Source organism: Cnephaeus nilssonii (genome assembly GCF_951640355.1).
Source record: "Cnephaeus nilssonii genome assembly, chromosome: 10".
Classification (NCBI taxonomy): domain Eukaryota; kingdom Metazoa; phylum Chordata; class Mammalia; order Chiroptera; family Vespertilionidae; genus Cnephaeus; species Cnephaeus nilssonii.
The window spans coordinates 84,626,916-84,653,951 of record NC_137081.1 but is presented as its reverse complement, the minus strand read 5'-3'; the positions used below and the strand labels follow the sequence as shown (position 1 = coordinate 84,653,951).

Here is a 27,036-nt window from a genome sequence, read left to right as displayed (position 1 = left end):
ACAACCCCATCGAGGTATGTCAGTCTGTTCCATGCCTCCCTGCTTTGGGTCTTATTTTGTTGGTCAATTCATTTTGTTCATTAGATTCCACAAATAAGTGAGATCATGTGATATTTGTCTTTCTCAGATTGACTTATTTCACTTAGCATAATATTTCCTAAGTCCATCCATGCTGTCCCGAAGTGTAAGCAATCCCTATTTTTTACACTTGTATAGTATTCCATAATGTAAATGTTCCACAGCTTCTTTATCCATTCATCTACTGATGGACACTTAGGCTGTTTCCAAATCTTAACTATTGAAAATAATGTTGCTATGAACATAGGAGTGCATATATTTTTTCTGATTGGTGTTTTGGGATTTTTAGGATATATTCCCAGAAGTGGGATTGCTGGGTCAAATGGAAGTTCCATTTTTAATTTTTAGAGGAAACTCCATACTGCTTTCCATAGTGGCTGCACCAATCTGCATTCCCACCAGCAGTAAACTGGTGTTCCCCTAGCCAGCACTTGTTTGTTGATTTTTTTATGATTGCCATTCTGACAGGTGTGAGCTGATATCTCATTGTGGTTTTAATTCCCATTTCTCTGATGATTAGTGTCTTTGAGCATTTTTCATATGTCTTTGGTCATTTGAATGTCCTCTTTGGAGAAATGTCCATTCAGGTCTTCTGCCCATTTTTTTAATTGGCTTGTTTACCTTCCTTTTGTTGAGTTGTATGAGTATTTTATATATTTTGGATATTAACCCCTTATCAGATGTACCATTGGCAAATATGTTCTCCCACATATTTTGATGGTGGTTTCTTTTGCAGTGCAGAAGCTTTTTATTTTGATGTAGTCCCATTTGTTTATTTTTCCTTAGTTTCCTTTGCCCTAGGAGATGTATCCATAAACATATTGCTACCTGAGATGTCTGAGATTTTACTGCCTATGTTCTCCTCTAAGATTTTTATGGTTTCATGCCTTACATTTAAGTCTTTTATTCATCTTGAGTTTATTCTTGTGTATGGTGTAAGTTGGTGGTCTAATTTCATCTTTTTGCATGTGTCTGTCCAGTTTTCCCAGCACCATTTGTTGAAGAGACTGTCTTTACTCCATTGTATGTTCTTGCCTCCTTTGTCAAATATTAATTGACTGTAATGGTGTGGGTCAATTTCTGGGGTTTCTGTTCTGATCCATTGGTCTATATTCCTGTTCTTGTGCCAGTACCAGGCTGTTTTGGTTATAATGGTTTTGTAGTATAGTTTGACATCTGGTATTGTGATCCTTCCTACTTTGTTCTTTCTTAAGATTGCTGTGGCTATTCAGGGTCTTTTATGGTTCCATATAAATTTTTGAAGTATTTGTTCTAGTTCTGTGAAATATGCCTTGGCATTTTAATAAGGAGTGTGTTGAATCTATAGTTTTATTGGGTAGTATAGACATTTTAATGATGTTAATTATTCCAATCCATGAACATGGTATACACTTCCATTTGTTTGCATCTGCCTCTATTTCTTTTTTCAATGTCCTATAGTTTTCCAAGTATAGGTCTTTTACCTCCTTGGTTAAGTTTATTCCAAGGTATCTTATTTTTGTTGTTGTTGTTGTTGCAATGGTAACTGAGTAAACTGAATTACTTTTTTAGTTTCTGTTTCTGAGAGTTCATTATTCATGTATAAAATGCCATTGATTTCTGAATGTTAATTTTGTATCTTGCTGAATTCATTTATTAAGTCTAGTAGTTTCCTGTTGAAGTCTTTAGGACTTTCTATGTACTATACCATGTCATCTATGAATAATGACAGTTTTACTTCCTCCTTTCCAACTTTGATGCCTTTTTATCTCTTCTTCTTCCCTGATTGCTGTGGCTAGGACTTCCCGTACTATGTTGAATAAGAGTGGTGAAAGCTGACATCTTTGTCTTGTTTTTGTTTCTAAGGGAAGCACTTTTAATTTTTGCCCATTGAGTATTATGTTGGCTGTAGGTTTGTCATATATAGCCTTTATTATGCTGAGGTATGATCCCTCTATTCCCACTTTACTGAGAGTTTTTATCAAAAAAAGGGTGCTGGATATGATCATGTGGTTTTTATCTTTCAATTTGTTTATGTGATGTATCACATTTATTGATTTGTGAATATTGTACTAGACTTGCATCCCCATAATAAATTCAATTTGATCATAGTGTATGATCTTTTAAATATATTTCTGGGTCCGAATTGCTAATATTTTGTTGAGGATTTTAGCATCTGTGTTCATCAGGGATGTTGGCTTTTAATTTTCTTTCTTTGTAGTGTCTGTATCTGGTTTTGGAATTAGGATAATGCTGGCTTCGTAAAAAGAACTTGGAAGTGGTTTTAATTTCCATTTCTCTGATGATTAGTGTCTTTCTTTGTTCCTTCCTCTTGAATGTTTTGGAATAGTTTGAGGAGGATACGTTTTATTTTTAATTTTTTATTGTTTAAAGTATTACATATAGTAGTACATATATCTCCTTTTTTTTTCCCCATTGACCTTCCCCCAGCCTCCCCTACCTCCTGTTGCATGCCTTCATCCCACGCCCCCAGTGTCTTGTGTCCATTGGTTGTGCTTATATGCATGCATACAAGTCCTTTGGTTGATCTCTTCCCCCCCCCGCCCCTCCTCAACACTCCCCAGCCTTCCCACTGTAATTTGACAGTCTGTTCAGTGCTTTACTGCCTCTGGATCTATCTTTTTGTTCATCAGGTTATAATGTTCTTTATTTTCCATAAATGAGTGAGATCATGTGGTATTTTTCTTTCATTGCCTGGCTTATTTCACTTAACATAATGCTCTCCAGGTCCATCCATGCTGCTGCAAATGGTTAGCATTCCTTTTTTTATAGCAGTGTAGTATTCCATTGTGTAGATGTACCATAGTTTTCTAATCCACTCATCTGCTGATGGGCATTTAGGCTGTTTCCAAATCTTAGCTATGGTGAATTGTGCTGCTATGAACATAGGGGTGCATATATTTTTTCTGATTGGTGTTTCTAGCTTCTTGGGATATATTCCTAGAAGTGGGATTACTGGATCAAATGGGAGTTCCATTTTTACTTTTTTGAGGAAACTCCATACTGTTCTCCACAGTGGCTGCACCAGTCTGCATTCCCACCAGCACTTGTCGTTTGTTGATTTGTTGATGATAGCCATTCTGACAGGTGTGAGATGGTACCGCATTGTCGTTTTGATTTGCATCTCTCGGATAATTAGTGACGTTGAGCATGTTTTCATATGTCTCTTGGCTGTCCTTCTGTCTTCTTTAAAAAAGATTCTATTTAGGTCCATTGCCCATTTTTTTTATTGCATCATTTATCTTCCTTTTATTAAGTTGTATAAGTTCCCTGTAGATGCTGGAGATTAAACCTTTACCAGTGATAACATTTGCAAATATGTTCTCCCATGCAGTGGGCTTTCTTGTTGTTTTGTTGATGGTTTCTTTTGCTGTGAAAAAGCTTTTTATTTTGATGTAGTCGCATTTGTTTATTTTCTCTTTAGTTTCCATTGCCCTAGGAGTGGTATTGGTGAAGTAATTGCTTAGGCATATGTCTGAGATTTCTCTGCCTGTGGATTCCTCTAGTATTTTTATGGTTTCCCGCCTTATGTTTAAGTCCTTTATCCATTTTGAGTTTATTTTTGTGTATGGTGTAAGTTGGTGATCTAGTTTCATTTTTTTGCATGTGTCTGTCCAATTTTCCCAACACCATTTATTGAAGAGACTGTCTTGACTCCATTGTATGTTCATGCCTTCTTTGTCAAATATTAATTGAGCATAGTGGTTTGGGTCGATATCTGGGTTCTCTATTCTATTCCATTGTTCTATATGTCTGTTCTTGTGCCAGTACCAGGCTGTTTTGAGAACAGTGGCTTTGTAATACAGCTTGAAATCTGGTATTGAGATCCCACCTACTTTGTTCTTCTTTCTCAGGATTGCTGTGGATATTTGGGGTCTTTTTTTATTCCAGATGAATTTTTGGAGAGTTCTGTGAAATATGCCATTGATATTTTAATTGGGAGTGCATTGAATCTATAGATTGCTTTGGGTAGTATGGACATTTTAATGATGTCGATTCTACCAATCCATGAACATGGTATGTTCTTCCATCTGTTTACATCTTCCTCTATCTCTTTTTTCAGTGTCCTGTAGTTTTCCACATATAGGTCTTTTACCTCCTTAGATAAGTTTATTCCTAGGTATCTTAATTTTTTTGGTGCGATGGTAAATGGGATTGCTTTTTTAGTCTCTCTGTAAGTTCACTATTGGTGTATAGAAATGCCATAGATTTCTCGGCGTTAATTTTGTATTCTGTTACATTGCCAAATTCATTTATTAAGTCTAATAGTTTTTTTATGGAGTCTTTCGGGTTTTTTATGTACAACATCATGTCATCTGCAAATAAGGACAGCTTTACCTCTTCTTTTCCAATTTGGATACCTTTTATTTCTTCTTGTTGTCTAATTGCAATGGCTAATACTTCCAGTACTATGTTCAACAGGAGTGGTGAGAGTGGGCATCCCTGTCTTGTTCCTGTTCTTAGGGGAAATGATTTTAGTTTTTGCCCATTGACTATGATGTTGGCTGTGGGTTTATCATATATGGATTTTATTATGTTGAGGTATGATCCTTCTATTCCCACCTTGCTGAGAGTTTTTATCAAGAGAGGGTGTTGGATTTTGTCAAATGCTTTTTCTGCATCAATTGATATGACTATGTGATTTTTATCTCTCAATTTGTTTATGTGATGTATCACGTTTATTGATTTGCGGATATTGTACCATCCTTGAATCCCTGGGATAAATCCTACTTGGTCATGGTGTATGATCTTTCTGATGTACTGCTGGATCCGATTTGCTAGAATTTTGTTGAGGATTTTGGCATCTATGTTTATGAGGGATATTGGCCTGTAATTCTCTTTCATTGTGTTGTCTTTATCTGGTTTTGGTATTAGGGTAATGCTGGCTTCATAGAATGAGCTTGGAAGTGTTCCTTCCTCTTGAATTTTTTGGAATAGTCTGAGGAGGATAGGTTTTAGTTCTTCCTTGGATGTTTGGTAAAACTCCCCTGTGAAGCCGTCTGGCTCCAGGCTTTTGTTTGCTGGAAGCTTTTTGATGACTGCTTCAATTTCTTCCATAGTTATTGGTCTATTGAGATGTTTAGATTCTTCCTGATTGAGTTTTGGAAGGTTGTATTTTTCTAGGAATATGTCCATTTCCTCCAGGTTGTCCAGTTTGTTGGAATAGAGTTGTTCATAGTATTTTTTAACAATCCTTTGTATTTCGGTGGGGTCTGTTGTTATTTTTCCTCTTTCATTTCTGATTTTGTTTATTTGGGTCCTCTCTCTTTGTTTCTTGGTGAGCCTGGCTAGAGGTTCCTCAATCTTGTTTATCCTTTCAAAGAACCAGCTCTTGGTTTTGTTGATCTTTTGTATTGTGTGTGTGTGTGTGTTTTTTGTCTCTATGTCGTTTATCTCTGCTCTGATCTTTATTATTTCCTTCTGCTTACATTGGGCTTTTCCTGTTGCTCTCTTTCTAATTCTTTGAGTTTAGGGTTATGTAATTTATTACCATTGTTTCTTGTTTTTTTGCAGTAGGCTTGTAGAGCTATGAACTTCCCTCTCAAAATTGCTTTCGCTGTGTCCCATAGATTTTGGATTGTTGTGTTTTCATTGCCATTTGTTGCCATGATGTTTTTTATTTCTTCTTTGATCTCTCTGGTAACCCAGTCATTGTTTAATAACATGCTATTTAGTCTCCATGTGTTTGATTTTTTTGGATTGTTTTTATTGTAGTTGATTTCCAGTTTTATGCCACTGTGCTCTGAGAAGATGCTTGATATGATTTCTATCTACTTGAATTTGAAGAGACTTTGCCTGTGACCCAATATATGGTCTATCTTTGAAAATGACCCATGTGCACTTGAGAAGAATGTATATTCTGTGGCTTTCGGGTGAAATGTTCTGAAGATGTCAATTTATTCCATCTGGTCTAGTGAGTCATTTAGGATTGATGTTTCTTTGCTGATTTTTTGTTTAGAGGATTTGTCCAATGGTGATAGTGGGGTATTAAAGTCTCCTACTATGATTGTATTGCTGTCAATCTCTCCCTTGATATCCTCCAGGAGTTTTTTTTTTTTATGTATTTGGGTGCTCCCGTATTGGGTGCATATACATTTACTAGAGTTATTACTTCTTGTTGGATTGCTCCCTTTAGTATTATGAAGTGGCCTTCTTATCTCTTTTTATGTCCTTCACTTTGAGATCTAATTTGTCAGATATAAGTATTGCTACCCCAGCTTTTTTTTTCATTTCCATTAGCCTGAAAAACCTTTTTCCATCCCTTCACCCTCAGTCTGTGTGCGCCTTTTTTTCTAAGGTGGGTTTCTTGTAGACAGCAGATATATGGGTCATGTTTTCTTTTTTTTAAAAAAATATATTTTATTGATTTTTCACAGAGAGGAAGGGAGAGGGATAGAGAGCTAGAAACATCAATGAGAGAGAGACATCAACCAGCTGCCTCCTGCACACCCCCTACTGGGGGATGTGCCCGCAACCAATGTACATGCCCTTGACCGGAATCGAACCTGGGACCTTCCAGTCCGCAGACCGACGCTCTATCCACTGAGCCAAACCGGTTTCGGCGGGTCATGTTTTCTTATCTAATCCATTACTCTATGGCTTTTGATTGGGGCATTTAATCCATTTACATTTCAAGTTATTATTGATAGGTACTTGTTTGTTGCCATTTTTATTCTTTACCCCTGTGTTCCTTCTTCGCTTCCTATTTCTTTTTTTTATAGCAGACCCTTTAGCATTTCTTGCATTGCTGGTTTGGTGGTAATAAACTCCCTTAGTCCTTTTTTGTCTGTGAAGCTCCTGATTTCACCTTCAATTTTGATTGATAGCCTTGCTGGGTACAGTATTCTTGGATTCAGACCCTTCCTTTGCATGACTTTGTATATTTCATTCCATTCCATTCTGGCCTGATGTGTTTCTGTTGAAAAATCAGTCGCTATTCTGATGGGGGATCCTTTGTAGGTAACTTTCTGTCTCTCTCTGGCTGCTTTTAAGATTCTTACTTTGTCGTTGGTGTTTGCCAATTTAATTATAATGTGCCTTGGCATCAGTCTTTTAGGGTTCATTTTGCTTGGGACTCTGTGAGCTTCTTGGATTTGTGTTGGTTTTTTCTTCCCTATTTCAGGGAAGTTTTCTGTCATTATTTCTTCAAACAGGTTTTCTATTTCTTGCTCAGTTTCCTCTCCTTCTGGCACCCCTATTATGCGGATGTTGTTTTGTTTCGTGTTGTCCCAAAGTTCCCTTAGGCTCTCCTCCTGCTTTTTAATTTTTTTTTCTAGAAGCTGCTCTACTTGGGTATTTTTTCCTACCTTGTCTTCTAGCTCACTGATGCGGTCCTCCTCTTCTTCTAGTCTACTCTTGATGCTTTCTATTGAGTTCTTTACAGCAGCGATGTCATTTTTTATTTCTTCTTGGTTCTTCTTCATTTCCTCTTGGTTCTTACACATATTGTCAAATTTGTCTTCCATTCTTTTCATCCACCTTATGACCATTTCTCTGAATTATTTCTCTGACAGGTTGCTTGCCTCCATTTCGTTTACTTCCTTTTCTGGTGATGCCGGCTTTTCTTTCATATGTGGGCTGTTTCTTTGTCTCCCCATGATCTCTCTTCTCCGAGTGTCTGGTTATGTATTTCTCTCTCTCCTGCATTGATTTAAAGGCACAAAATAGAACACAACAAGGTACAATGCACAAGGCCCTGAACACAAATGTATTCAAAATATTAAAAACCCAAAATAAGGTGACAACCAGAGAAAGGCAAATTAGAGGATAGGAGAGAAAGGAGAAGAGGAAAAAAATTGCAAAAATGAAATTGGGAAAAGGAAAAAAAATATAGGAGAGAAAAGAGAGAGAATAAGAAAGAAGAGGGGAAAAAATATATACAGGGAGAAAACTCCAATAGAACAGCCACTAATCCCAACACATGCCAGCAACAAATACCTGGAGATGAATGCAAACTACAAACAACAACTAATAGCAAGTGAGGCGAGGGAAAACAGAAGCAAAAAAAACAAACTAAAAAAACAAAAAGCAAAAGCAAAACAATCTCACAAACAAGCATAAAAATTGATATGATCAACAATCAAGCAAACAACAACAAAAGGACAGAGAGAAAAAAATTTGGATAGTGAAGAAAGAGAAGAGAGAGGTGTGTATGGATTTGGAGCAGGGAATTGGAAATTAGACATATAAGTAGGTTGAAATTTTAACAGGGGATTAAAAAAAAAGGAATAGGGAAAATCTAAAGCAGGAATAGGGTAAGAGAAACAGGACAACAAAAGGGGAAAAGTGAGGAAGAGAGTGATAGCATAAAGGTAAAGTTGAGATAGAGTAAAATGATGCTAAAGGAAAGATGAAAATAGAATGTAGAACACTAATCCCAAAGTAAAATAAAGAGAAAATAAAATGACATTTAAAAAAAAACACACGTAAAATAGTAGTAGTAATAATACTTATTGAAAATTAAAATGTAATAATTAAAAAGGTAAAATCAAGTGGGGAAAAAAGAAAAAAATATTTAGTTTCTTAAGTAAAAGATGAAAAAAATAAAAATAAAAATGTGCAGTAGTGAAGGTCATTCACTTCTTCTACTGTTCTGTTTGGCACGCCTGTTTCCTAGTCAAGACAGTATTGAAGTTCCCTGAGTTCCACTGCTCCTCAGTGTTGTAAGCCAGTACTGATTTTTAAGCAGGCAGTACGTCTTTATTTCTTATATTCCTTTATTTGTGTTTCCACAAGAGTCAATTTGTGATTCCACCCCTGGGTGGCAGTGTTTCTGGATTGACCTCCGGGTCTATAGGTCCTCTCTAGCCAGTGCTTAGATTTTGTTTTCCCTGTGGCACTTAATACCGGTTTGGGGGAGTGGGTTGCCCCAGAGCTGGTTCTCTGGTGGTTATTCCCCACTCTGATCCCCAGGTTCCAAGAAAACAACTTCCCCCTGCAGTCTCTTAGAGTGTCCCCAATTGGGTGATCCTATGTATTGGGCTTAATAATCAGATGCAAGGTTTAAAGAGAAAAAAAAAAAGAAGAAGAAGAAGAAAAAAAAAAAAAAGAGCCAGAGTAAGTGTGCGAACTCCGGGGCTGTGCGCAAGTCTGTGCAGTCCTTTTTCCCCCTTGGGTCTAAGCAGCCGGCACAGTTTTAAAATTTTTAGGCTGTCCTTTTGTGCCCACATCAAAATGGGTTGCTTTTTAGAGTTCCCTTCTATTAGCAGCTCTGAGGACCCCCTTCCACATTCACAGATCACGCCAGCCCCAACAGCCACAGATTTTTCTTTTTTATATTTTATTGATTTTTTACAGAGAGGAAGGAAGAGGAATAGAGAGCTAGAAACATCGATGAGAGAGAAACATCGACCAGCTGCCTCCTGCACACCCCCTACCAGGGATGTGCCCGCAACCAATGTACATGCCTTTGACCGGAATTGAACCTGGGACCTTTCAGTCCGCAGACCGACGCTCTATCCACTGAGCCAAACCGGTTTTGGCAGCCACAGATTTTTCTAGGCGCAGACTTCCCCAGGTCCTCCAGCTCCCCCCATGCGCATGTTTCTCTCTCCTGCTGGGACCACAGACCTCACCTTATCCCAGGCAAAATCTGACCTCTCTGTGAGGGAGTGTAGAGCTCCTCTGAATCCGCATGCTTGTGCCACTTGGGAACCAGTGTTCTCGGGTTCACAGCTGTTCGGTGGGTGCCATAGTTGTAGATTCCCCGGGCTTTTCAGGCTTCCGATAGCATCCACTTTTCCCTTCAAGATGGCATGGTCTAGATGTCCGAGCTGGTTGCTCCGGGAGGGAACCCAGCAGCAGTGGTGACTGCCCAGTCAGGGGAGCCCTGTCCAGCAGTCCCGCACAGTCTCCTGGAGTATTGCTGTCCCTCAACTCACCAACAAACACTCCCCGTGTGACTCCACACTCTCCCTTTGTTTTTTTACTCACACACTATCTTGCAGTCTGCCTTCCCGTCGGCAGCCATCTTCCCTGTCTCTGAGGAGGATACATTTTAGTTCTTCTTTGAATGTTTGGTAAAATTCACCTGTAATTCCATCCAGTCCAGGACTTTTGTTTGCTGGAAGTTTTTCTTTTATTAAATATATTTTATTGATTTTTCACAGAGAGGAAGGGAGAGCGATAGAGAGCTAGAAACATCGACCAGCTGCCTCCTGCACACCCCCTACCAGGGATGTGCCTGCAACCAATGTACATGCCCTTGACCAGAATCGAACCTGGGACCTTTCAGTCCGAAGACTGATGCTCTATCCACTGAGCCAAACCGATTTCGGCTTGCTGGAAGTTTTTTAATTACTGCATCAGTTACATCAGTTGTTATTGGTACTCGGGTTTTCTGATTCTTCCTGGTTGAGTTTGGAAGATTGTATGTTTCTAGGAATTTGTCCATTTTGCCAATGTTGTCCAGTTTGTTGACATGTAGTTGTTCATAGCATTTTATTACAATCCTTTGTATTTCTGTGGTGTCCATTGTTATATCATCCTTTCATTTCTGATTTTACTTATTTGGGTCCTCTCTCTTTGTTTCTTGATGAGTCTGGCTAGGGGATTATCCATCTTGTTTATCTTTTTAAAAAATCAGCTCTTGGATTTATTGATCTTTTTGTGCTGTTTTTTTGTTTTGTCTTTATGTCAATTATTTCTGCTCTGATCTTTATTATTTCCTTCCTTCTACTTCCTCTGGGCTTTTCTTGTTCTCTTTCTAATTCATTTAGTTGTAGGGTTACATAGTTTATTAGTCCTTTTTCTTGTTTCTTGAGGTAGGCTATGAACTTCCCTCTCAGGACTGTTTTTGCCATGTCCCATAGGTTTTGTGTTGTGTTCATTTTCATTTGTTTCCAGGAATTTTTAAAAAATATATATTTTATTGATTTTTCACAGAGAGGAAGTGAGAGGGATAGAGAGTTAGAAACATCGATCAGTTGCCTCCTGCACACCCCCCACTGGGAATGTGCCCCAAACCAAGGTACATGTCCTTGACTGGAATCGAACCCGGGACCCTTCAGTCCACAGGCCAATGCTCTATCCACTGAGCCAAACCAGTTAGGGCTGTTTCCAGGAAGTTTTTAATTTTTTGCTTGATCTCATTGGTAACCCATTTATTGTTTTATAACATGCTATTTAGCTTCCATGTGTTTGAGTGTTTTTTAGTTTTTTTTTTATTGTAGTTGATTTCTAACTTCATGCCATTGTGATCTGAGAAGATGCTTGGTATTATATCAATCTTCTTGAATTTGTAATAATTTCTTTTGTGCCTTAACATGTGGCCTGTCTTCGAGAATGTTCCCTGTGCACTTGAGAAGAATGTATATTCTGTTGCTTTGGGGTGAAATGTTCTGTAAATATTGGTTCGATCCATCTGATCTAAAGTGTTATTTAAGGCCTTTGTTTCCTTGTTAAATTTATGTCTGGAAGATCTATCCAGTGATGATAATGGGGTGTTAAAGTCCCCTACTATGACTGTATTGCTGTTAATCTCTCCCTTAAAGTCCATCAAGAGTTTTTTTTTTTATGTACTTGGGTACTCCTATATTGGATGCATGTATGTTTATAAGGGTTATATTTTTCATGTTGAATCATTCCCTTTAGTATTATGAAGTGGCCTTCTTTGTCTCTTGTTATGGCCTTAGTTTTGAAGTCTATTTTGTCTGATATGAGTATTGCTACCCCAGCTTTTTTTCCCCTTCCTATTTGCATGAAATACATTTTTCTATCCCTTCACTCTCAGTCTGTATCTTTTGTTCTGAGGTGGGTCTCTTGTAGATAGCATATATATAGGTCATGTTTTCTTATCCATTCAGTCACCTTATGAATTTTGACTGAAGCATTTAACCCATTTACATTTAAGGTTATTATTGACTAGAGGCCCAGTGCATGAAATTTGTGCACTTGGGGGTGGGGTCCCTCAGCCTAGCCTGTGCCCTGTCACAGTGCAGGAGCCCTGCGATCGATCGCCCCAAAGAGGTAGCCCCCCCCCCATCCATCCGGGGCTCCTTGATGGATTGCCCCAAAGAGGTAGTCTGGAGCCGGGGGTCCCACCTACATGCCACATGGAGCCGGGAGGCGGGACCCCTAGGACCCCCAGGTAGGCCTCACCACATGGAGCCGGGGGACCCCTAGGCAGGCCTCGCCTCATGGAGTTGGGAGGAGGCGGGACTCCCAGGCAGGCTCAGTGCTGTGCATGCAGCATCAAGCCCAGCCCCACCCACCTGCACGTGCCCACTGTGTCATCTTGTGATGGCATGAGGGCATCATGGCGTGATGACCACTTAGGCTTTTATTAGTAGGGATAGGTATTATTTATTGCCATTTTTATTTTCGTTATGCCTATGATCCTCTCTCTCCTTTTCTTCTTCTTAAAGCAGTCCCCTTAACATTTATTGCATTGATGGTTTGGTGGTAATGTACTCCTTTAATTTGTTTTTGTCTGGAAAATTTTTATTTCTCCTCCAATTTTAAATAGCAGTCTTGCTGGATAGAATAGTCTTGGATTTAGGTTCTTGCTTTTCATTACTTTGAGTACTTCATGCCACTGCCCTCTGGCCTGAGGTGTTTCTATTGAGAAGTCAGCTGACATTCTAATGGGGTAATTTTCTGTCTCTCTCTTGATGCCTTTAAGATTCTTTCTTTATCTTTAACGTTTGCCATTTTAATTATGAGTTCATCTTGATTGGCACTCTCTGTGCCTCCTGAACTTGTGTGACATTTTCCTTCACCAGTTTGGGGAAGTTTTCTGTTATTTCTTTTTTGTTTTAATTTAAAAAAATGATTTCAGTGAGGAAGGGAGAAGGATAGAAACATCAGTGATGAGAGAGAATCATTGATCAGGGCCTCCTGCACACTCCATACTGGGAATAGAGCCCACAACCTGGGAATTTGCTCTGACCGGGAATTAAACTGTGACATCCTGGGTCATATGTCAATGCTCAACCACTGAGCCATGCTGCCTGGGCTGTCATTATTTCTTTAAACAGGCTCTCTGTTACTTGCTCACCCTATTCCTCTTTTGGTATTCCTATAATGAAGATGTTATGATTCATGATGCCCCAGAGCTCCCTTAAGCTATCTTCCTGCTTTTTAATTATTTTTTTTTCTATTTGCTGCTCTAACTGGGTATTTATTTCTACCTTGGATTCTAAATTGCTGATTCAATCCTTGCTTCATCCAATTTACTTTTAATACCTACCAATGTGTTCTTTTTTTTAAATATATTTTTATTGATTTCAGAGAGGAAGGGAGAGGGAGAGAGAGATAGAAACATCAATGATGAGAGAGAATCATTGATTGGCTGCCTCCTGCAAGTCCCACACTGGGGATCAAGCCTGCAACCTTGGCATGTGACCTGATCAGGAATCAAATCTGCAACTGGTTCATAGGTTGATGCTCAATCACTGAGCCATGCTGGCTGAGCCCTTTCAGTGTGTTCTTGATGTCAGATATATCATTCTTCATTTCTGTCTTGTTCTTGTTCATGGCCTCTATTCCCTTTTCATGCTGTTGTAATTTATGCTAAGTTCCTTAAGCATCTTTATAATCATTGCTTTGAACTGTGTCTGATAGGTTGCTTACCTCCATTTCTTTTAGTACTTTTTTTGGATAATCATTTTTTCTCTCATTTGGGGGTTGTTTCTTTGTCTCTTCATTTTGGCTGTCTCTTTGTGTTTGCTTCTATGTATTGGCTAGGACTGCTATGACTTCCAGTCTTTGTGGGATGGCCTTGTATAGAAGCATGATGAGGGGTCAAGAGGAGCAGTCTCTTTGGTCACCTGAGCTGGTTGCTCTAGGAATTTCCCTTGTGTGCATTATTTGGGCTCTCCTGTTGTAACTGGGACTTGATTGTTGATGTCCCATTTGTGAGAGGGATCTCCCCTTCAACTTGCTTCCAGTGAGGTTCAGCCCCAATGTTGTCATGCCAGCTATTATGCAGGTACTTTGGGTGTGCTATTTGTGGGGCTTGCTGGACTTTACTGATGTTGTTGAATCTGGTCCCTTGGTGTGTCTATCCTGGGCCTCTTGGGAGCTTCTCTTGTGCAGGTGAATGTGAGTCACTGCCCCTTCCTGGCCTTGGGCAACATGATTGAGATCTGAGAGATTGAAACCTCTGAAAGTCCAGTGGTTGGGACTCCTTAGCCCAGAGGCTGAGTCTGCCTTGAGTTTCATGCCTTGATTTTAGATCAGGCAAAGACTCAAAGCCTCCATAGACTCACCTCTGCCTGCAGACTGATTGGCTTCAGCCTTGAGTAGCCTCAGGCATTGTCCACAGGTGGGGTGAGAGTTTTTCCAACAGTGTGGGCAACTCCTTTTGCCTAGAGGCTAATTGTTATTCTCAGTCTCTTAATGGGCTCCAGATACTCCACTGGGTGGCATAAGGGTTTTTCCAATAGGGTGGGGCAATTGTCTTCCCCCCAGGGAAAAATAAGGTCTGGATAACAAAGGTCGGCCTGAGAAAGGTGACCCTTGCAGCATGAGGGAATGACTCAGCACAGGAAACTGGGCTGTCTACTTTCCAAGTTCTAACCCCAGAGCCCCCAACCCTGGCTTACGCTTACACAGCCACAGTCCACTCTGCCCTCCCTCTGCTTGAGTCCAAGGTGAGTGGCTGCACTCAAAATTTTGTGTGTTGACCCTTTAAGAGGGTGCCTGCATTTCCACCTGTCTCTCCCTGGCTGACAGCAACCCTGCTGCTTTTCACAGCCAGATGTTATGTGGGCACTTTTCTCAATTCTTGTGCTTTCTGCTGGGAGGCCCAGCTTGTTTTTTAGACTCCAGAGTTTTCAGTGGCAATCCCCCAGAGCTGAGATATCTCTCCAGAACTTTAGCTGCTGTCTGTGGAACCCCAGCTACCACTTTCCTGCTTCCGACTTCTGACCAGTCTCTATTTTGGACATTTCTCATAGCAATATATATATATTTTATTTTATTTTATTTTATATATATATATATATATATATATATATATATATATATATATATATATATATTTTATTGATTTTTTACAGAGAGGAAGAGAGAGGGATAGAAAGTTAGAAACATCGATGAGAGAGAAACATCGATCAGCTGCCTCCTGCACACCCCCCACTGGGGATGTGCCCGCAACCAATGTACATGCCCTTGACCGGAATCGAACCTGGGACCTTTCAGTCCGCAGGCCGACGCTCTATCCACTGAGCCAAACCGGTTTCGGCAATATATATATATATATTTTAAATATCTCATTGGGCAAGGGGAAAAAAATAAACAAATGGGACTATATCAAACTAACAAGTTTTAGCACAGCAAACCATCAACAAATGAAAAGACAACCCACTGAATGGGAGAACATATTCATTGAAACATCTGATAAGGGCTTAATATCCAAAATTTATAAAGAACTTATAAAACTCCACACACAAAAAAATCCAATTAAGAAATGGGCAAAGAACCTGAATAGACACATCTCCAAAGAGGATATACAGATGGTCAATAGACATATGAAAAAATGCCCAACGTCAATAATTATCAGAGAAATACAAATTAAAATCACAGTGAGATATCACCTCACACCTGTCAGAATGGCTGCCATCAATAAATCAACAAAACAATTGTTGGTGAGGATGTGGAGAAAAGGGAACCTTTGTGTATTGTTGGTGAGAATGCAGATTGGTGTAGCCACTGTGGAAAGCAGTGTGGAATAACCTCAAAAAATTAAAAATGAAACTTCCTTATGACCCCACAATTCCACTTCTGTGAATTTATTCAAAGAATCCCAAAACACTATTTCTAAAGAATATATACCACTGTATGTTCATTGTAGCATTATTTAAAACTAGAGGCCTGGTGCATGAAATTTGTGCACTGGGAGGTCCCCTCAGCCCAGCCTGCACCCTCTCCAATCCAGGACCCCTCAGGGGATGTCCGACTGCCGGTTTAGGCCCGATCCCCGGGATTGGGCCTAAACTGGCAGTCAGACATCCTTCTCACAATCCGGGACCACTGGCTCCTAACTGCTCACCTGCCTGCCTGCCTGATTGCCCCTAATCACCTCTGCCTGCTGGCCTGATTGCCCCTAACTGCCACCCCTGCTGGCCTGGTCGCCCCCAACTGCCTCCCCCCGCCGGCCTGGTCCCCCCTAACTGCCCCCCCAGCAGCCTTTTTGTCCCCAACTGCCCCCCCCACCGGCCTGGTAACCCCCAGCTGGTACCCCTGCCAGCCTGGTTGCCCCACGCAGCCGCTGTTCAGTTGTTTGGTCATCCCTCACTAATCCCCCTGCTGGCCTGGTCACCCCATGCAGCCTGCTGTTCGGTCATTACTATTACTGTTACTGTGATGGTGTCCCGGACAATTTGCATATTCCTCTATTATTAGTATAGATAGCTAAGATTTGGAAGCAGCCCAAGTGCCCCTCAGTAGATCAGTGGATAAAAAAGCTGTGTGGCTCAGTAGATTGAGCATCGTTCCATGCATCAGAAGGTCACCAGTTCGATTCCTGGTCAGGGCACATGCCTGGCTTGCAGGCTCAATCCCCATTAGGGGGCTTGCAGGAGAAAGCCGATCGATGTTTCTCTCTCACATTAATGTGTCTCTCTCCCCCTCACCCTTTCTCTCTCTCTCAAATCAATACACACACACACACACACACACACACACACACACACACGCACTTATTTTAAAAGCAGTGGTACATATACATAATGGAATACTACTCAGCCATAAAAAAGAAGAAAATCTTACCCTTTGCAACAGCATGGATGGTCCTGGAGAATATTAAGCTATGTGAAATAAGCCAGTCATGGAAAGGCAAGTACCACATGATTTCACTTATATGTGGAATCTAATGAACAAAATAAAGTGGAGACAGACTCATAGATTCAGAAAACAGACTGACAGCTGTCAGAGGGGTAGGGGTGGGGAGCTAGGTGAGAAGGGTTAAGGGATTAAGCAAAGAGGAAAAAAAGAAGACTCATGCACACAAACAACAGTATGGTGATTACCGGAGGGAAGAGGGGGATGAGGTATAAGAGGGTAAAGCGATAAATGGTGATGGAAGGCTACTTAACTTGGGCTGGTAAACACACAATTCAATATACAGATAATGTATTATAGAATTGTATACCTGAAACCTATGTAATTTTACCCAATGTTACCCCAATAAATTCAGTTTAAGTACCTAGGTTGCAGGCTCCTCCCCAGGCCGGGCCCAGGTCAGGATGCATGCAGGAGGCAACCAATGGATGTGTTTCTCTCACATCGATATTTCTGTCTTTCCCTCTCTCTTCCACTCTCTCTAAAAATCAATGGAAAAATATCCTCCCGGTTTCTGGGGCTGCGAATGGTCCGGCCAGGGCGAGCATGCAGGGCAGGAAAGAAGAGTTGAGCGACTGCTCCGGCTTAGGCTCCAGGCTCAGTAGGCTGGCCGCCGGTCCGCGGCCCACGCTCCTATATTTCGCGGTGGGCATCCTGGCTGTGGGCACCTGCGGGGCGCGGGGCTGCTGGGGTGCGACAGGAAGGTCACGTTGCTCGATGTACGCCAGCTGCACAAGATGCTCCGCAAGGAGGCAGCCGCGCACTGTGTGGTGCTGGCCTGGCGGGCTTATCACTCAAGGTCAACCTCAACTCTGTGGTGCTGCGGCGGGCCCGGGCCCGAGGCGGGCAGCAGCTGCAGGAGGGCGGTGGGGGCGTGGCTGGACCAGGGCAGCCGCCACTGGCAGAAGCTGTGCGAGGAGAGGGTGGCGCGCATTGTACTTACCTCGCTGCTCGCCTGCCAGCCCGTGGGCTACTTCTTCAAAGGGGGATATGAGACTTTCTACTCGGAATGTCCTGATTGTTCCGTGGAGGTAGAACCCATCTCACAAGAGAAGATTGAGACCAGAGAGCCCCCATCAGCCAGTGTGGGAAACCCGGGCTCAGCATCAGCTACAGGCCAGCTTATGACCAGGCGGCCCAGTTGAAATCCTTCCGTTCCTCTACCTTGGAAGTGCTTACCGTGCATCCCAGTGCGAGTTCCTCGCCAACCTGCACATCATGCCCTGCTGAATGTCTTGCGGCCGACCTGGACCTCCGAGGCCTGCACGAGCCACCTACACTACCAATGGAAGACAGCCACACGGCTGACATTGGCTCCCACTTTCAAGAAGCAATAGACTTCATTGACTGTGTCAGGGAAAAGGGAGACAAGGTCCTGGTCTGCTGGGAGGCTGGGATCTCCCGGTCACCCGCCATCTGCAAGGCTTACCTCCTGAAGAGCAGGCAGTTGGGCCTGAAGGACGCCTTCCATTACATGAAGCAGAAGAGGGGTGTGGTCTTGCCCAACTTTGGCTTCCTGGGCCAGCTCCTGCGTATGAATCTGAGATCCTGCCTTCCAGCCCACCCCCCAGGTTCCCTCCTGCCAAGGGGAGGCAGCCAGCTCTTCCTTCAGAGCCCTTTGCAGACTGAGCCCTGATGTGCAGGGTTCCTACTACACATTCCCTACCCCGGTGCTGGCACCAGTGCCGACCCACTCCACGGTCTCAGAGCTCAGCAGGAACCCCATGGCCACAGCCACATCCTGCTAACACTGGATGGGGGAACCCACCCAGCCCCAAGAACTGTGATTTTTTTTTAAACTGGTGGACATGTCATACCTGTGCAATACTGAAGACTCCCTCTGTCCCGCTGCCCCTGTGGGATAGCGAAGAGTCCCCAGGCTTGTAAACGAACTTCAGACTGACCTCGGGGTAGGTTCTCAGGACCGAAGGAAGGCGAAGCCATTGTAAGAGGACAGCTTGGGCTGACTACTGTACTTCCAGACCCCCCTCCCCTCTCAGGACTGCCCAGTCCTGGCACCTCAAAGTTCGCCTTTTCATTTCAAGCGAAAGGCAATAGACACCTGCAGCAACATGGGAGAAAGCAGCTGCTAGACCCGGAGAAAAGGCAGTCGAGAAGCCAATTCATTCTGAGGAAGACAATTTCCACCTTTCTTTTTGAACTTTGGCAGTCTCCGTGTCTGTCTCTGTGGCTTCAGGGAATAAGCTGATCATCTAGTCAGGCATGTAACCCTATAAGGTTTGTAGGGACCCCATATATATGCTGATTTGAACCTCATATCCTTTTAAGATTCCCTTTTAGGTCCCACAGAGGCAGTTTGTTGAAGTAACAAGATGTTAACACTTCTGAGTTGCCTTTTCACTGTGGGTTCTTCCCTGACTTTGGACTTTGGCATAACTCTTACTCATACTTGAACCTTTCTTCTTATACCTCTACTCAAAGCAACTCTTGTGTCATTTTGAAGAGAGTTCCTTAGACCACAGACCAAAAATCACCCATTTGAGGTGGTGGCGTGGGTGCCAGAAGAAAAGGGTCTCTACTGTCTGGGTCAGTGTCATTGACATGGTCTTTCCCCCAGCTTGCCGTCCTTATATGTACTTGTCTCATCTCTTGCATCTCTTGTGACACTTGTTTTTTTCCCCTGGCCCTGGAGATTGTCTTCAAGATGTTGATATCTAGAATTTGTAGATTTCACAGTGTGGTACTACTTTATATTTTGTCTAGGTTATTTCTCCAGGGGAAAAGGCAATAATTTCCCAAAATCCATGTGAATGTGAAGAAAAGTATGTTATTGCCTATCATTGTCATTTTTTATAGTATTAAATAAAAATAGTAAAAAGAAAAATATCCTCGGGTGAGAATTTAAAAAAAAAAGTCAACAAGAATATATGCTTGTGCCAATTTCACCAAAACCTAACACAGGATGTTCTAGTATTTAAAATTTACCAATTATAGTAGGTGTAAAGGACTATCTTTCATCTTAATGCCCTCTTCTTCAGTCTGGTCTATCTCCCCCTAGGGTCAACTGGGTCCTTTGCTCTCAGCTGCTGCCAGGTAATTTCCCAAAAGGTGTCAACTGGTAGTAACTTGAAGAACTGCCCTAATCAGGACTTGAAAAGCTATAAGCACAGACTTGTATTAGGCAGCAACTCCAAGACCTGAACTTCTTGGTACTTGTACCACTTAAAAATACTAAAATTTCAGGAACCAATCTTCTTTTAAAGTGTAAAACTATTTCACTTTTTTTGTCAAAACAATGCAGTAAGATACATATTAATATCCCCATTTTATAGATAGGAAAGTCACGATCAGAGATGTGAAATCACTTGTTCAAGGCCATCCCGCTAAAGTGGCAGGACCAGGATTTGAACCCATAACTGGCTGCCCAGTCTGTGCTCTCCCTCTGCCTCCTAAGGTGCTCTTGTCCTCAGCTGGGGCCTCCTAGGGCTCTGTAACACTGCCCTTCCACCCCATTCCCACCCCAGCACTAAATGTATGTGGTGGCCCTTCCTCCTCAGTTAGCTGAAAGGGTCTCCTGGAAGTTCCAGTGACTTTTTTTTTCTGATCAGAGTTGAGGCTAGAGTCACCTCTAACCAGCATGGGGAGAAAGGCTGGAGTCCACAGCGTAAGTTTGTACCATGACACCCTCAGGATAAATAGGACAGTATAAACATTAGGTCTCAAGAATGGGATCTGGAGCCAGACAGCTAGCTTCAAATTTTGGTTCTGCCACTTACACAGCTTTATGACTTGGGTATATTTCTTCACCTTTCTGTGTTGTTTGCTTGCCTGTATAATTGAAATAATCTTACCAACTACATGTCCTAATTTGGGGATAAGTTCTTTTAAACGCCTCTAAGAACCCAGCACAGTGTCTGGAGTACAACAAAGGCCCCATAAACATCACTAGAGGGGTGTGAGGACCTACACATCCATTTGGAACCCAGCCTGTGATGATGTGGGGAATGGCTTCCATGTGCGTGTGCTCAGCTCCAGGCATGGCTGCCTGGGGCCCTGCACTGTGGACACTGGCTGGTGGGGACGGAGGCAGTAGAGTAGGATCAGGGATGGGCAGAGCCAACGCCAGCACCATGACTCTGGGACTCCCCTCCCTGTATTCTGGCTATGTTCGGATGTGTATGTGTGTGGTGGAGGTTGTATTTGTGTATTGACGTAGCTCTGAAAACTATGAACATGTGGGGGCAGGACTCAATAGAACTATGTCCCCTAGGGATCCAGGGCAGAGTGCTGATGACTGAGGCACACAGCAGGCATCTGAGAAGATGCAGGGCTGTGCTCACTGGGTAACTTCCTGTCGCCTGGCCCATCCGCGGAGCCCAAGAGCATGTGTTTTAACCTTTCTGTGATCAGCCCCCAAACTGTGTGAAGGGGCCCAATATATCACAATAATTTGGAGTCACCTTCCCCTAAAGCCTCTTGGCATCCCTGCTTCAGTAGTCACCTGAGCCCTGCAGGAAGTGACCTGGTTTCCCCACTGAAATCAGCAATGATGGGCGATCAGGACCAGGCCCCGTCCTTGGAAAGTCCCAAGTCGGGAAGATAGGACTGGGGTCACGTACCATCCACTCGTCTAGCCAGCCTTACTGTAATTGCTCAGAGACTCCAAGGAGCCAGGACTGTCTGTTGTAGTCTCAGGGCCTCATTCATGTATTAAAAAATGTTATGGAGAACTTCAGTCCAGAGCTATAAACGAGACACAACCCTGCCCTTGCAGATAGTACATTTCAGCAGGAGATGCTAAGCCACTAACCCCAGGGCAACTTATTTAATTACAGTTAGCAGTAAGGGCTAGGCAGAGGTACAGGGTGTGCAACAGGGCATGAATGGGGACGGCTACTGGAGTCGGGTCCCTGAGTAATCCTGCAGGAGAAAGCACTTCAGGTGAAGGACAGAGCCATGGAAAAGGCCTGTGTGGGGATGGAGGAGAGGCACTTACGCAACCATAGAGCTGGGGAAAGTGGGATGCAGGACAGTTGGGCAGGCCAGCAGGCCGGGGCTAAGAAATGCAACTTTAGCCAAAAAACAAGGAGATGCCAGGGGAGGGCCTGCAGAGAGAGGGTTTCAGATATTCATGTTGCTTAGGCTTGGGCCAGGCTCGGGGAATGTGTGGAAGGCGGCGATGAGGAGGGGCAGCTCACAGACGGGGGGCTCTGAGCCAAGGTTCGGAGCTGGGCCCATGTAGAGCACACGCGGGGAGTGGGAACAGCCTATGAGCGGAGACAAAATTTGACATGGAGTAGAGGGAGCCAAGTGAGCAGCAGTTTTAGGGGACCTCCTCCCACCCCCATGCACAATGGGGCTCCCTTATCTTACCATTTGGCCAGGAAGGCCTGATGCCACCATCTTGGCTCTTGCAGGGGTGGTGAGAAAGTGAAACACATTGAATCCAGACCCCAAACACTTCTCCAGCCAAGATTAGGAGGTCCCGTGTGGCAGCAGCAGCAGCTGGATGACATGCTGAGGGGCCACTGAAGGTGGTATTTGAGTGGGGGCTTGTTCACTAACTCATTCATTCTTCTATGCATATATCAAGCCAGTGCCCAACACTGTCCCAGGTTCCTGAGAGATGGGGTGCTCGGCCTGCAACAACAGTCTGGCTAGGCCTGACACGGGGAACCACAGGCTGGCACAGGATGGAGCCAGAGCACTGAGTGCCAGCCCACACGGAAGGACCCAGCAGGAAGGCATGTTTTCATCATGCTCACTCTCCATTCACAGTCCACTGCAGGAACTATGTGCCACCGAGTGGCCGCCCATAATGCTATATACCCTTCCCTGAGTTACATGACACCAGGCATGCATTCTTCAGCTCTTCCAGGGAAAGCATAATCACCAACAAAAACAACACAGGAAGCCTGGCTTGCTGACCACAATTCTCCTCACCATCCCCATTTGATCAAAAGTGGGCTCTGGTCTATCTACCACCAGAGGGCTCAAGGAAAACAGCAGGCTCAAGATGGGACACCAGGCCAGGTCGACAGTCCACCTCCACCCCTCTGCTCTCTTCAGTCTCCTGTGAGCCAAGTTCATCCCATCTCCATCTCCTCTATGCCCCACCTCACTTCCTCTCCTCTCCAAGCCCTGACCATGCTCGATATTACATCAGTGGGCTCTGTCCCTGCAGGGCCACAGTTTAGCAATGGCTTATTCTTTCCTCTTCCTTTGGCCAGAGCCTACCAGGTTCCAGCCACACTTCACTTCTCCTCTTCAGGCCCAGGGGCTCTCCTGGGGCCCAGCACACCCTGTTGGCTTCCCAGCCCTCTCTGAGCATGCCAGCTGCACTTGGACACACCACCCTTAAAGCCCTACTGCACGCTCATATTTCCCAGCCTCACAGGCACAGTAGCTTCTCATCTTGACCTCTCAAAGCTTTTTTAAAAAAATGTTTTTATTTACTGATTTTTGAGAGGGAGAGGGGAGATAGAAATATTGAGAGAAACATCAATTGGCTGCCTCCTGCACACCCCCTACTGGGGATTGAGCCTGCAACCCGGACATGTACCCTTACTGGAAATCAGACTGGTGACCTCTTGGTTCCTGGGTCGATGCTCAACCACACTGGCTGGGCACCCTCTCAAAGCTTTTAATCTCTACCACAGAAGGAAACTGGGATCTGACCAACAGGCAAACCATGGGTGGTTCTTCGCTATAGGAGTGTTCACATCCTGCAAGCACCTCTGGTGGTGAGATATGTATGACCTCATCCCCACAGTCTACAGGTTTCAAAGACCTAGAAGGAGGGACATCCCATTTATTTATGCCACACCCCTTTTGCCAGAGGACCCCACAATCCTGCCAGAAGTGTACATCATCCCCATTTTACAGTGGAGTAAACCAAGGCTCAGATTCATAAAGGGATGTGCCCAAGGTCGCTCAGATCATAAGAGGTGGGTTGAGGTAGAATCCAGGCTGCTTGATTCCAAAAACATTGGGCTGTGGGTGTGGATAGCCCCCAGGGTCAATGGCAGGGTTGTGCCTGCACGAACTGGAACTGTCCGTGAGATGAACCCCTCAGGAGTGGCCTGGGTTGCGAGTCGCCCTCCACATCTGCAGCATGGAATCCCGGCGGGCCGTGTAGGGTAAATGTTTGATGCGGAACCAATGTCTGGGGACGATGTTCCCACTGGGCGTATACAGCTTCTCTCCGGGTGGACCCAAGAGACTGCGCAGGGCCAGGTTGCCAGACAGAACCTTCTCATAGAACTCCACTCCACCCTGGGAATAGGCTGCAGACATGGAAGCTGTGCGGCGGTCCAGCCAGGCTTCCAGGGCATGAGTGAGAGAGTCTGTGGAGAAGGCGTAAGCCACAAAGCCTACCACTGCCGCCACCAGGTTGAAGGCAACTCTTAAGTTCATGGGGCCTCCATAGAGCCCCAGGGCATGCTTAGCACTTATGCCCAGTGTCCAAGTTCCTGCCAGACAAGCTGGGGCCGGCAGGGCCTGCAGGGCAGCTGTACCGCTCTCCAGGTACACCACCTCCCTGGCCAAGGCAAACTTCTGGGCATCATGGGACAGGGTCAGGGCGTCTTTCAGCCGGGTACCTTCTGGGCTTTTCCAGTCCACTCTTTGCCCGTGTACAATCACAGGGCGGTCAGTGTTGGTCACGGAGTCACCCAGGAAGCTGGCGGGGATGCCCACCACGGCCCCAGCAGGGAGTCTTGGGAAGCCAGCACTCACCGGCTGGAAGGTGAAAGCGGTGAAGGCCTTGTAGCAATGGCCCGACGGGACGCCAACGTCCTGCAGCACCTCTTGGAAAAGTCTCTGAAGCTTCGGGGAGAGCGGGGCTGGCTGGCCCTGAGGCCAGTACTGGTATAGCCATCGAACCACAGGTTCTGGGAAGAGGTGGTACAAGATCTGGGCCCCAAACAGGCCTGCACAGGAACCCACCAATAGGCCTGTCCTATGTCTCTGCACAAATGCTGCGGCCCGCCACAGGGGACCTGCCATGGATGCTGCTACTGCTGCAAACCTGGGCCAAGAAAGAGAGGAGTCAGCCAACGGTTCCCTGGGTCTGCCTGTAGACTGAATATCCTCCCAGGGCCACATCCTTTCTAACGAGGGCCATACAACACAGTGCTGAGAGCCTGAGTTCCAATCTCAGCTCACCAGCCTCTCCATCGGCCAAACAGGCATGTGAAAATGACCCACCACTAGGTGGCTGTGATGAGTAAGTGAATGAACACACATAAAGCAATTAGTGTCTGGCACAGTAGTGATCATTTCTGTGATTATTACTTTTATTCCCACAGCATCACTAGTAAGTGCCCAACTGCCTTACTCCATTATTCATCCCCGAGTGAAGCGCTACGACCACTAATTTGCAGGTGAAGCATATGTTCAACTTACTGTGCACTATTGTATGTTACACAATTCTGACAGCTTTGCATCTATTATCTCACAATTAAATGCTCACAACTCCATGACCTAATTACCACTATTGGCCCTATTTAAAGCAGTGAAAACTGAGGTATAGACAGGCTAAGTAAATTGGTCAAAATTCCAAACTAGTAAAGTGGTTGTTATGGGCTGCATTGTGTCCACCCAAATTCATATGCTTAAGTCTTAACCGCAGTACCTCAGAAGGTGACTGTATTTATGGAGACGGGGCCTCTAAAGAGGTAATTAAGTTAAAATGAGGTCATTAGGGTAGGCCCTAATCCAATATGATGTCCTTATGAGAACAGATTAGGACAGACACAGAGGGAAGATCATGAGGTGACAAGCCAGAAAGCGATCACCCACACACTAATGGGAGAAGCCTCCGAAGCAACCAGCTCTGCTGACACCTTCATCTTGGACGTCCAGCCTCTAGAATCATTAGAAAAATAAATCCCTGCCATCCAGTTCTTGCCACGACGGCCCTGGCGGACTAATGATACAGGCAGAGTATTGGAGCACAGGTTGTCAGGTGTTCACAGCAAACTTCATTTTAGAAAACACTTTAGCCCTGGCTGGGAGGCGCCGTTACTTGCGGAGTGAGTTTGATCCCTGGTCAGGGCACATACCTAGGTCAGGTCAGGTACGGGAGGCAACTGATGGATGTTGCTCTCTCACATCGATGTGCCTCTCTCTCTCTCTCTCAAATCAATTTAAAAACAACATATCCTTGTGTGAGGATTAAACCAAAATTGTAATGCCAAATGGCAAACATACAAAAGTAGAAAAAAATGTTACATCAACTTTAATCACATGGCCAATCTTGTTTCATCTCTACTCCCACCCATATTCCCCCTCTAACTGGTTTATTTTGAAAAACATCCCGGGCAACCCATTATTTCAAATGTAAATATTTCAGAAAAGTTCACAATTAATTTAACTTTTGTTGAAGCTTCCTGTCCTCCTGTCTATAAAAAGTGTGTGTGTGTGTGTGTGTGTGAAAGGTGTTTAATTAGAGAGTAAGTTGGTGCAAATAAGAACGTGGGGCACTTATTTTAATAACAAATCCCTGGAGTCACAAAACCTGGCCCTTTTGTCCAATGAGGAAACTGAGGCAGGAAAGGAAGGGTGCTGGCCAGGTCCCAATGCCCCGGCACCAGCGCCCAGGCCGCGCCCCGGTCGGCACGCACCCGCTGGCAGCTGGGAGAAGGCTTCCTGCGGCTCCATCCGCGCCCCTAAGCTACGCTCGGGGCTCCAACTCGCTGCCTGCAAGGAACCTGGGGAGGGGGTCGGCCGCTGGGGGCCCGCACCGACCACCCAAACCCGCACGCTCACCTCCTCCGCCTCCACGGCCGCAGCCTAGGACGCCGCAACGTGAGCGCGGGGTGGCGCCGGGAGCACAGCACGCCGGGGGGCGGGGCCTGTCGCAAAGCACGCCGGGCCAGCGCGGGAGGCTCCTCCCCCGACTGAGCGCCTTGCGGGTGGTCTGCGACCTGCAGGGTCCTGGCGGCGGGTTGCTCCCTCGGTCTAACTCTGAGGACACCGGGCTCCGCGGGGCAGGAGGCGGTTCATAGCACAGCCTCTGTTGGAGCCCTCGCCCGCCCGACTGCCAGGTCCGTGAGCTTTTCTGTGAGGAAGCGCACCGCCGGCGGGGTGCTCTGGGCTTTTAATTACCACGCCCTCTGCCCCGCACCCCAATTCCTCTCGGGTGATTCACACTGTACAGTCCGTAGAGCAGCGTCACATCTGTCACCTCGCCTTCCAGCAGCTCTATGA

At 44.5% G+C, this 27,036-nt stretch overlaps 1 protein-coding gene and 1 pseudogene across 2 annotated transcripts in view; one reads left to right on the top strand and one right to left on the bottom strand.

The window, feature by feature from the left end:
• The window catches only part of LOC307106074 (dual specificity protein phosphatase 5-like), a 103,989-nt pseudogene extending 85,378 nt beyond the window's left edge, over window positions 1-18,611 (top strand). The window contains exon 2 of the transcript in view: window positions 17,469-18,611. The product of the transcript in view is annotated as a dual specificity protein phosphatase 5-like (transcript). The remainder of the gene's footprint in view (window positions 1-17,468) is intronic.
• A 4,693-nt stretch (window positions 18,612-23,304) lies between these two features.
• Window positions 23,305-26,636, bottom strand: TMEM177 (transmembrane protein 177). The gene is made up of 2 exons (XM_079783151.1): window positions 26,596-26,636; window positions 23,305-24,853 (listed from the first exon to the last, which is right to left on the bottom strand). The coding sequence occupies exon 2, from the start codon at window positions 24,829-24,831 to the stop codon at window positions 23,896-23,898; it is 936 nt and encodes a 311-aa protein (XP_079639277.1). The 5' UTR covers window positions 24,832-24,853; window positions 26,596-26,636; the 3' UTR covers window positions 23,305-23,895.
• Between the last annotated feature and the right edge of the window lie 400 nt (window positions 26,637-27,036).